Here is a 12512-nt window from a genome sequence, read left to right as displayed (position 1 = left end):
TGTCATAAAGATAATTGTCATAAAAGAAAGTTCAAAAGAACAGCATTTATTTGAAATAGAATTTTTGCAACATTATAAATGTCTTTACTGTCACTTTTAGTCAATTTAATGCATCCTTGCTGAACATATTTTGCTTAAAGCAAAACTTAAAGCGTACCCTGCACCAAAGGTTCCCTGGGAAAAAAAAGTACCCATAATTCTCTCTGTTATGCAATGCGTCCTCTGGAGCTCTGTGTTCAGCTGTTTGCTTCGACTCCAGAAGCGTTTTGTTTTGCAGTATTCTCTGTGGCTCTTGTGTTTGCTGTGCTGATTCTGTCTGGTCGCTCTCACAGCCAAATCTCCACACAGCCTGGGGAGCCTTCTGCACGGCTTTCTCTCTCTCTCTCTCTGTCTTGTTTTCCCATGATGATTTAAATCTCCTTCATTAGATAATGTGTGTGTGTGTGTGTGTGTGTGTGTATGTGTGTGTGCGCGCTAGTCTCTTCATGTTTGACTCTAAACTCGTGTCAGTTCCAGACATTCATCTTCCTGACTTCACACTCACTTTGCCCACATTTTCTCCGCCTGCTTGTACAAGTTTCCTCAGAACGCTGTTGGAAAAATGTGTATTAGTGCGTGTACAACTAGAAAGAATCACCGATTAGACTGATATATGAATCTGACTGGTATAATAAATCAGTGCAGAGTTCCCTGCACATTTACAAACGGAATGAAATAATACTATTTTTAAAGTGGTGATGCAACGTCAGCTTTTGAATAAATTATGCTTTCTTCATTCAGTTGAACACACACATGATGAGTGGAAAAACATTTAACCCCCAAAATGAACTAAAAATATCACTTCAATTAAAAATCAATGAATATAACAAAAACAATTGCTGTTATAAACACTCTAATACAAATAATTAACAATGAACGCATCATCAGTGCATCATGGGAAAGTGGCTGATCCTGCAATATTTTCATGTTTTTTAAATTATTTTAATAAAATAACATCTATTATAATTAAGCCTCTTTTTTAATGTGTGTGTGCTGTGTATATATTTATAGAAATATTAAAAAAATATAGTAGACTTATATAATTAATAATTAATTTTATTTTTTATATTTACATTTATATTTTATATTTATATATTATATTACTTATTTATTTATTTATTTATTTATTTATATATTGTATAATATTGATATTATTTCTAACTTTATTATTTCTTTTGACTGATTCATAGGAGTCATTTGTTCATGAATCAGATTACACTAGTCATAATGGTTTATTTTATTAAATTAATCATTATTGTAATAATAATAATAATAAAGGCTTTTTGTTAATGCTTATCTTCAACTACATGTTGTCATATAAGCAGAGTTTGATTCAAACTGATAAATTCTGAGTTTGTGAATCTTTTTGAGTGATTCATAAGAGTCATTTGTTCGTGAATCAGATTACACTACACATAATTAAAAGGATTGCATGCATGTGTGTCTATGGCCACATACACACTACAGCTAAATTCGGTTGTCAGTTCACCTTTTACTCCCTAATCGCGTTCTGTACACACATAATTCACTAAAATACAGGAGTGACAACCGCATTCCACAACCGAAAAATAGAGGTAGTGACAACCGCATTTACCGCATTCTACTCAGTGTGTACAGAACTGAACTGAACAACTAGTTGTTAATGACGTATTTAAACGCGCATCAGAAATGTGTCTTCGTCTGTATGTGAGATGCAAGAAAATAACAGTGAAAGAAGTCTTAACCTTAGCACATTTTGACACGGCCGGGGCTAGTTGCACTCACGAGTCCTGCGGTAAAGTGTCAGTGTTGCCAGATCTTCACAGAAAGAAAAACAACAAACAAGGACAATCACAAAAACACTAAAACACCCAATTGCTCTGTTTTATAACACTAAAAAAAATCTTATATCTCATATCTGCAACAGACCACTTTACTAACTCCATAAAGTGCCTAGCTTTATGAGCTAAGATCAAACAACATGCCTAAAAGCGTTTGTAAATATGAGGACGTGGCAACACTGCAAGACAGCGCTCTCTAAAGCAGCCTCCCGAGCAGAAACAAAACACAGCACGTCTATCAGTGGTAGTTCAATTAAAATCGACGGAGAAAAAGAGTCTTTAGCCAAAAAATGGCACATAACAAACGGCAAAATTCTTCTTCACTCCTGCAAGAAGCCAAAATGTTGCTATGGTTACAAATGCCGGAGTGACTGCTGTTCCGTACACACATGGAACAATAATTTACGGGACTCCTGAAACTTACAGTGTGTACATGGCCTATGTGTGTGTAGCTGACGCCACAATATTTTTGTATTTCATTAGGATAACATTTATCAAATTAAAAATAATAAAGCTTTTTTAAAGTTAATAAAGCTGTTTATGTTTAACTTCAACTACATGCCATGTAAACATCCAATCTGATTCGAACCAGTGATTTGTACGTTTGTGATTTTTTTGACGGATTCAAAAGAGTCATTTGTTCATGAATCAGATTATACTAGTCATAACTGAAAGGATTGTGTGTGTTTTTGTGCATGTGGAAATGAGAGAGAAATGCTCACAAATTATAGTAATTATGGACAAGTGGATTATTGTTTTGCAGTGAGCACATATTGTAAAGTCAGTAAAACACGAAATTACCTTTTCAGATGGCAAGAGAATGTTTCTGTCTCGTAGTGTGTGTGTGTGTCTGTGTGTAAGTGTACAGGTGCTGGTCATTGTGCCCTAATTCAGTTGGACAGTTTTGGCGTCCGCTCAGGTTCTGACTCAACTCTCTCCTCCCAGACTGTGACCCACTTTCACCGTGTGTGTGTTTGTGTATGTGTGTGTGTGTGTGTGTGTGTTTGTGTGTGTGTGTTTCCTGTCCTATTGCAACAGGTGTTTTATCCCTTTTCCATACTGTATTCATTATTTTTCCAAAAACCATGGTTATTGAATGAAAGGATACAGCTGTTTCTCTCCTGTTTCTGTGTGTTTTGAATTTTGGATGAATTTGACATCATGTTGTTTTGACTTCCTGATTCATATGAATACTCATCCTATGTGTGTGATTATTGTAGATGTTTCTTAATGCATTAGTATACAATTCAATGGTAGGTTTGGCAAACCAAGAACAGTTCTTGTTCTGTTTTTCTGTTAATGGTTCCTGGACGTCTGCATTCTTCCAAACACTTACGAATCTGTCTGAGCAGTCACTGAAGTAATCTGACTCACTTACTCAACCGCTATATAAAATGAGAATGACTAATTAGTGAACCTCATTCCTGCTGACTCTGTGCTGCATTAAAACATTTTTTTGAATTATGTTCAATTTTTCAATTTGTTGTAGATTGGTTCACATGAAATCTGAATGATCTCATCATTTGGTAACATAATGAGAACAGAACATTTTATGAATAATATTTACATAATTAACTATATTTTAATGAATTATAATCAATTAACATTATTTTATAAATACAATTATATATAATTAATATTATTAATCAATTAATTAATTAATTTGATAATTCTATATATATATAAAGTAATTGATTAATATATATGTGTGTGTGTGTGTGTGTGTGTGTGAGTGGAAAAATTATTACATTTAAAAATATAATGACCTTATAATTGATATGAATATGTTGTATTAAATTGTAATAAAATTTATTTTATATTATTCATTATATATATATATATATATATATATATATATATATATATATATATATATAATTATAATAATATGTAATTTTATTCTTACTAAAATTATTGTACATTATTATGCACATTATACATTATTATACATACATGTTTGGAATTATATAAATTATTTTAATCTAGCTCTTTTTTGATACCTTACCTTTTTTTGATACCTTAGCTCTAGCTGGTTCTTTTAAACAATAGTAAATCAAACTACTTAGTAAATGTGAGCCTTGTATGCTGTATAAGTTATAACTGTTTATTATAGCTGCATTGAATGGACTGTACTTCCTTCCCTCACAGCCTCATTTTTATTTGCATCAAATTAAATATGGCATCCACTCCCTGTCTTATAGGGAGTAGAAATTTAGTTCTCTCTGCTGGTCTTATTTGACTCTTACATGGCCTGCATCAAACACAAAGATATGTCAATCCTCCATATTTCTTTTGTGCTATTTTCAGAAGTTCTAACAGTTGATTTCATTGTTTCCAGGGTGACATCCAGCAGCTGATGATTGTATCGGACCATCGCGCTGCGTTTGACTACTGTGAGCACTACAGCCCCGACTGTGAGGTTCCTGCGCCTGAACAGCCCCAGAACCAAGACCCAAACACTGATGAATATGTAAGTTCATATACTGTACTTCCTCCCAGATTCATTTCCTTTTGAGCTGGAAGAGCATTGAGGACATCCCAGAACCCTCTGAACAAAACCAAACCAAAACAGACAGCAGATATTCACCTCTATTGAACTCAAGAACATCTCATCGAGTGTTGGGGCACCCCAAAGCTCTTTTAAATCTTAAATCAAAAATAAAATCATCACATCAACCAAGCACTTAACAATGATCCCTAACCTTGGCAGTTTTAGTAACAGATACGTTTTAATGGTGAACCGTTAATAATTTTAAATGGTAAATGATTTAGTGCAAGTGCTGCTCACATTTTCTTCCGTGAATGTAGAATCTGGTTTTGGTGTTACAGTTGGCATATCTGACAGCACAAAGCGCTCACTGTTTGAATATTTATACATTTATTCAGCTTTCATTCAGTCTTTGGAATGAGAGACAAATTAAAATGGAGTAATAATACCTGCCCACACTTGTGTGTGTGTGTGTGTGTTTCAGGCGTATTAATTCTTTATGGCTCTTTCCATCTCATCGGAAAAGACCCAGCTGCAGGCAGTCTGTTTAGAATTAATTTTTCCAACCGAATGTATGACCTCATCAGTCAGAGAAACGAAAGAGAGAGTGATAGAGGGAGGAGATGAGAGCTCTGAAGCAGGTCTCAGCCTGTAGAGCGTTTGGGATCAGTATTGCTGACATACTGTATTAATAATGTAAAAAATGTAAAGAAAATACATTATTTTGTCACTAAATTAAATGCTAAAGTCATATTCAAGTCTTTCTGTTAAAGTACGAGAAGCGAAAAATCACATTTCACATTTATGTGACAAATTAAACTTTCAGATTTTGCCAGATGTGCTTTTCTATAGTGGAAAAATCACACAGATGTATTTTACTATATTTCATTCCATTTAATTAGGGCTGGATTAACAAATGTGCATTCAATGGACTGCATTTGGAAATAAAGTTTTTCAAATCTAATCTTGCATTTATATTTAAAATGTAAAAAAACATAAATAAATAAGTTAATAAATAAAAACACATTATTTTCTTGCAAAATAAAATGCTAAATTCATATTCATGTCTTTCTGTTAGAAATATGAGAAGAGAAAAATCACATTTACATTTATGTGACAAGGTGAAATTTCAAAATTTCAAGTGGATTTGATGCTTAAATTACATTGATACAGTATATATTACTATATTTAATTCCAGTTAATTCAGGCTGGGTTAATGAATGTGTATGTTAATAATGTCAAAGAAATTTAAAGAAAAGTCATTATTTTGTCACTAAATAAAATCTTTCTTGTAGAAATATTCTACATTTAAAATGTGTAAAATGAGTATAACAACATAAAGATGAGCAGATATGGACTAAAAACCACTAAAGTAAAAAATAATTTTTATTTCATGGGGTCAGTTGAGTGTTCATATTCGGTCTCCGTCCATCTGGGTTCACTCAGATGCCAATATCCTCTGAGCGCTATGGAGAAAGGAAGAGAAGGCATTAAATGAAAGACTGAGAGATTTAGCATGTGAAACAGATGAGAAAATAGTTTAAGCTGAATAACACAGAGATGGCCAACCGTTTTCAATTGATTCTCTATGGGAGCTGAGCAAAAGGCGGGCTCAAGGGAATTGTGGGATTGACCACGAGGCAAAACGAATGGCTATGTCAAAAAGTGGAGAAATGCTTAATTTAATGCGAACGACAGGTGCAAAATCACACTTTATATTTATGTGACTAGTAAAACAATTTGTTAATAATGCTGGAGTTTGCAGGTCATATGTATATATATAATTTGACTGATTTTATATAACATTTTATTCCTAAAAACATGGTAAAAAAGCATATTTTTAAAGGCTGTGAGTTTTTTCTCCACTTCAGCAGCATTTGCCTGCACCACAATTTACAGTTTTATTCCTAACCATAGTCTGAAGGTTTTTACTGAAGGGTTTGTTTATATATTATTTGTCTGCATTTATGCAACATGTTATTCTTAAAAAAACATGGTGAAAATGCGTATCTTTAAAGGGAGTGAGTTTTTTCTACACTTCAGGAGCACTTGCATGCACCAAAATTTACAGTTTTATTCCTAACCATACTTTGAGGGTTTTTACTGAGGCGTTTGTTCATATATCATTTGCCTGGTTTTATGCAACATTTTATTCTCAAAAAACATGGTGAAAATGTGTATCTTTAAAGGCAGTGTTTCTTTCTCCACTTCAGCAGCACTTGCATACACCAAACTTTACAGTTTTACTCCTGTCTGCATTCTGAAGATTTTTACTGAGGGGTTTGTTCATATATCATTCGTTGGTTTTACACATTTTATTGCTGAAAATGGGTGAAAATTTCTGGCTGTTGGCAGTATTTTCTAACTTATGGAGTAATAAAAATAGATATCAAAAATCCCCTCTGTAAAAACCTTAAACTCTAATATGTCAACAAAACAAACCTGATTTATGCAAATTAGTGCATACATTTAATTTAATATTTAATTAGATAATGCCTCGTGCGTATTTAAAGATGACGCACGAGGCATGAAGTCTGTCAGTTAAATATTTTTTAAATATTTTACCCTATTCACCTGTAGTGTCACAGTTATATATTGGAATATTTAATTCCAGCATATTCAGGCTGGGTTCACAAATGTCTATTTAATTGCATTCAATTAAATGTGTATTTGACTGCATTTGGAAATGTTTTTCTAACTCGAACCCATGACCTTGCTGTTGCTAGCATCTTGCTTTACCATTTGATATTCAATAACATAGATGAACAAAAAATGAGCAGGAATCGAAAAATTAAAACACATCTGTCAGTAATCTTCATAAATAGCTTTCTATCGGAAAACTGTTGTTGCCAACATATGGTGAAGTTGTCTCTGAGCTATGCCTGTAAAACGAAATGATATGCACGTGACTGCAACATATGGTGCGTTTTCAGCCATGCATGGACTTTTACATCTTTCAGGGCTTTGATGTCAGCTTGTTGGCACAGAAACGACCCTCTGCTGACCTCACGTTCACCTTTTTCAGTTTTGTGTGTGTCAGGAGCTGTAAATCTGAGTGTTGGGTATTAGTAGGAGGCAATATGAAAGAAAACCCGCTGCTCCTTTGACCAGCCCTTCAAAAGCAGAGTCTGCCGTTTAAATATCAGCGAAACCTCTTTACAGATGAAAACGTGATGAGTTATCCATTGCTAATGTGTGGGAATTAGGGAGAGAGAGGCAGAACGGTGCATCCGAGCGAGAGGTCGGCGAGCGGTTGGAATTCCTTGCGTTCTTCTCTTTCTCGCTAGATAAGAGAGAACATGGATTTCCGCTGGACTCAGTCGGAGGGAATCCCTCCTTTCCTTTGCTCTTGCTTCTCAGAGAATTTGAGTCTATTAAATTAAGACCGCTGCTTGAATTGTTTAATTAGCATGCTGTGAGTATAACTCATGAATGAGAGAATTAAACCCTTTCTGAATGAGCAAACACCATATATATTTTTTATCAGATTTGAAATATTTACATAAATAGAATAAATAATAAAGTAAAATAACAATATTCCACATATTATGTCCTTTAAAGTGTAAAAAATATTGTGCTAAATAGTTTGCTATATTTTGCTATAATTATTTTTATAATATATATTCATTTATAAATACTTGCACAAATACTAAACATATGTTGCATTCGTGACATATGCTATGTCATAATTACCATAATTACGAGATGTCTATGCTTGAAAGACTCTTAAGAGACTTTGCTCAACTCATGTTCATGTCCGCAGGTTCAGAACTCATTTGTTTTTTTGTATTGCTCATTGCCAAAATGGATCCATGTGCAGCTTTATATGTGGTGGGATGGATGTGCTGTATTCCATCTGAAACGAGTTTAAACAGCATTTTGCTAACATAGTTATTATGCATGCACTGTGTATGATCTCATTCCATGAGACTACATGGAACATTGTCAACTACCCATATGCACTTACAAAAGAACTAAGAAAGCTAAAAAAAAGACTAAATGCATGCTAACGCACTTTAGAATATTTTTGTTAGTAACTAATTGTAAGGTACCATAGATTTTTTTCTGGAACACTTGTGATAATTTTAATATGTAATAACATATTACTTCTACACTTTCTACATTTAACACTTTCTACATTTCTCTTCAGAACACAGAGGATGACAACTACTATTACGAATATCCATACTATGAGGACATGGATGCTGAAAAGACCACAACTGGTGAAGAAACGACAACCGATGAAACGACTGGAACCGAAACTGAAGACCTATCGGTCAGTCTTATTTTAGTACTATTTATGTACTATTGTAGTATTTATTAATTTAATGAATTATTTATTTAATTAATTAGCTTTTATTTTTTATATTTTCAGTTTAAATTTAAAAAAAAACTTTTTTTTAAGTTTTAGTCATTTTATCGTGTGCTTCTGTCATTTTTGTTATTTAAAATATTTGTTTATATTTAATTTATTTTATTATAGTTTTTTAATTAATTTTTACTATAGTTAGAGTTTTACAGATTTTACTACTTCAAGTTTCAGTGTTGCCAACATTTCTAATTTTCATTTTTTCAGTTTTATCTGATATTTATCTAATATTTTAATATTACTTTGTCAGCTTTTTTTAATTACCGAAAATGGTATTTAATTATAACAAAATAATTCATAATAGTTAGGACTAGTTGAAATAAGTAATTACAATTTCATACCGATTTCTAAATTCAACATTAAACTATGTTCGTAATCTATTTTTCTTCTATAATATGGCATATTTGCAAAAATATATTAAATGAATTAAAAATGTGGAGCGGGACTATTGCTCAAAATTACCATCAATAGTTCAGTTCCCAGCATTAGTCTGTAACATAAATATTCCTAACTGGGATCAGATAAATTGAAAGTGAATCAAGAAATCAGTGCATTCATCAAATCATTCGTTTTCAACTATTTATTCTAAAGAAGTGTCTCTTTCTTGTGATTACCAGGTGTCTGTTCCGGATAGCGGTCGCGTGGTTACGTCGGTTATCACTAGTGGAACAGGAGGCTCCAGCAGTTCCTCGAGTAGCTCCTCGTCCTCCTCTTCTTCATCCTCCAGCTCTACCACGACTACTGGCGAGGAACCGTACGACGGCTACGATGGATACGAGACATACTATGATGAGTCCACCTCGCAGCCTGATGGCTCCCGGACCGTCAGCATCTCTAGCACAGGCACGGGTACCGGCGGAGAAGTGGATATCGGACTGGGCAGTGAAGTGGATTTGGGACTGGGAGGAGACCTGGACAGGCGGATCATCACATCATCATCATCATCGTCGTCATCATCAGGAGGAGGAGGAGCAGGAGGAGGAAGTGGAAGAGTGCACTCAACTGTCACAGTCATTCACAATGGAACCTCCGGCTCTGTTTCCAGCTCCGGCTCCGGCACCGGCTCTAGCACCAGAGTCATTACTAGCTCCGGCTCCGGCTCCAGCTCCGGCTCCAGCTCCAGCTCCAGCTCTGGAGTCAGAACCGGCTCCAGCTCCAGCTCTAGCTCTACCTCTACCTCGGTGAGTTTAATTGCAACTAGTTATCCCAAACAGTTTCACTTTTAAGTGAGAATTAATTCAGTCATTTAGAAATATTTTGTGTTTAGTACAGTATAATGTAATAGGATCCTACTTTACTGAAGTGGATTCTACTGATCTCAGGGATCCAGTCAAATTCAGATATAGTAGACTTTATTGGTAACATTTAATAATAACTATTTTATTTTTTTTGAATTATATATTTTTAAAGTATTTTAAATGTTTTAAATATCTTTCATGTGTTTTGCAAGTTTTTCTTATTATTGCAATTACTGCATTGTTTAGTTACCGTTTTATTGTTACTGAAGTCTTTATTTTATTTTATTATTGATTATTTCAAGAATTTTCTGTGTGTTTTAAATGTCTTTATGTTTTTTTAAGTTTCTTATTATTGCAATTACTGCAACATTCTCTTTCATCAGAGCCCGTCAGGAACATGTCCAAGTTATATTTAATTTCAACTAATTAAAACAGATATACTGCAAATTGAATAAAAATAATTGGGTTTTTTGTTTAAAGACAATAAAGCCTGTTTTAGGACTATAGAAATATTGTACTACAGGATTGCGAATCTAAAGAGAATCACCACTGAAAATACTGGGCAAAATCCTAAAAATAAACTGTGCTTTTTTTTCATAAAAACAAATAAGTAGTCTTACTTTTCTTTGTTTTTGTGATATTCACACAAACAGAATTCTGTTTTAAAAATTAATAGATAGATGTATACGCAGTGCACAGACTTTTGCATTATTACACTATTTTCCTATTTAATACCGTAAAGCTGCTTTGACACAATTTGTATTGTTAAAAGCGCTATATTAATAAAGTTGACTTGACTGGACTTGACAAACATTGAGTCATGAATGGTTATGTCTGAAGCCTTGTGTTTGTCTGATGTGTAGGTTGATGGTGGTTATGATGATACCCAGTACGGCGAGGGTTTTGATCTGACCTATGGAGAGGGATATGGAGAAGGATACGGAGAGGGAGATTATACCGTGGAAGGAGGCGGCAGCAGCAGCACTTCAGTGTCCGTCGGAGGCGGGTCTGTATCAGTCGGGGGCGGTTCTGTTTCCGTTGGAGGCGGGTCTGTTTCTTCGAGTGGCTCAGCTGGGGGCGGATCCGGCAGCGCTGGGGCCAGCGCGGGGGCGGGGTCTGTTGCCACGGGAGGACAGGGAGGAATCGGTGGAGAGGCAGATTCCTTCGATATCGACAAGTTCAAGGAGGAGTCCATCACAGATTACACCGACGCAGAACTGGAGAAGATGTATGGTTATGACGACCTGTACACCGACGGCGACAAAGCACTGCCCGCAGAGACCGACGAGATCTACGGACAGGTGATCTCTAGCTCCACCCACCACAGTGCAAATTCATAGGAATAATTCACATAAAAAAATGAGCATTTTCTATTCTTCATGTTGTTTCAAACCTGCATGGCTTACTTTTTCTTCCGGTTGAACATAAAAGGAGAATGTACTTCCTGCTCTTTACATATTATAATTCCCCACTTTGGGTTTCAGACAGTCTTTGAACAACATGAGGGAGACCTATAGTTTATTTTATTTTATTTTAGTTTAGAGACCTAAAATTGTTTTATTTATTAACTGCAACTGTTCTGTTCCATATTGTGTTTACACTGATATACACTGGATCTGGATTGAATTAAACTGAGTTTGTGTTTTCAAAGGTGGATGGACTGAGGGGAGAGAAAGGCCAGAAAGGAGAGCCTGCCATCATTGAACCCGTAAGTGTCACTTACTATGTGATACATATATACTACCGTTCAAAAGTTTGGGGTTGGTATTTAACATATTTTTGAAAGTAGTCTCACCAAGGCTGCATTTACTTGCATCTTAGATTTTTTCCTGAAGTGGTTTGGCATATTGACAACCCTTTATTGACACAAACCCAAGGAAAGTTTCCAAGTGTGGTCTTGCAATTATTGCATCTTCCGCTCACTTTCACATCCATCCAATTTTGCATTCATGCACATGTTCGGGCAGCTTAAACACATGTCTTAAAAGACACCTGGATCAGTCGTCAGTCCCGGATTAATGTGGATTCACTCCTTATTTGCATTTGCACTTCAAAAGGAGCGAGTCACTCCTGTTTCAGACTCTGCAGTGTCTCAGATTTGCAGATGTGTTTACCATGCAGTTATATTTGCATCATGGGAATCATCGTCTGTCCTTGCATACAATCTCTACTGCTCACGTGGCTCTTGATCTCTAACAGCTGGGAGACTTCAAACAGATGTCACAGCAAACTCAGCGGGAGAGAATGACATCTGAGTTTATTATCAATGAACATCAGGATGGAGAAAGAGACAAGATCTTACCTTCACAAAATTATACCTTGGACCACCAAAAAATACTCTTAAGAGCTAAATTTATTAATATTTCTCACATTGTATTTATGGTTTAGCTCAAACCTTTATACCTAATATATAACCTAATATTTTATATATATATTATAAAGACCACTTAACATATTTTCTTTAGACGTAAGCCAAAATGTTACTTGGTCAATCTAATATATATAATTTTTTTTTATTTGAACAGTTTCGCATAAAAAAAGCTGTTACTTTTAATATG

At 34.7% G+C, this 12512-nt stretch overlaps 1 protein-coding gene across 4 annotated transcripts in view; it reads left to right on the top strand.

Annotated features, from left to right (window-relative positions):
- Positions 1 to 12512, top strand: part of col5a1 (procollagen, type V, alpha 1) — a 96591-nt gene that overhangs the window by 40416 nt on the left and 43663 nt on the right. For all 4 annotated transcript variants that reach the window (XM_058758909.1, XM_058758908.1, XM_058758907.1 and 1 more), the window contains 5 exons: positions 4198 to 4329; positions 8498 to 8623; positions 9334 to 9897; positions 10818 to 11255; positions 11606 to 11662. In XM_058758909.1, the coding sequence (XP_058614892.1) occupies positions 4198 to 4329; positions 8498 to 8623; positions 9334 to 9897; positions 10818 to 11255; positions 11606 to 11662 (1317 nt within the window). The remainder of the gene's footprint in view (positions 1 to 4197; positions 4330 to 8497; positions 8624 to 9333; positions 9898 to 10817; positions 11256 to 11605; positions 11663 to 12512) is intronic.

The sequence above is a fragment of the Onychostoma macrolepis genome, chromosome 21 (genome assembly GCF_012432095.1).
Source record: "Onychostoma macrolepis isolate SWU-2019 chromosome 21, ASM1243209v1, whole genome shotgun sequence".
In the NCBI taxonomy this organism is placed as follows: domain Eukaryota; kingdom Metazoa; phylum Chordata; class Actinopteri; order Cypriniformes; family Cyprinidae; genus Onychostoma; species Onychostoma macrolepis.
This window is presented reverse-complemented; position numbering and strand designations above follow the sequence as displayed.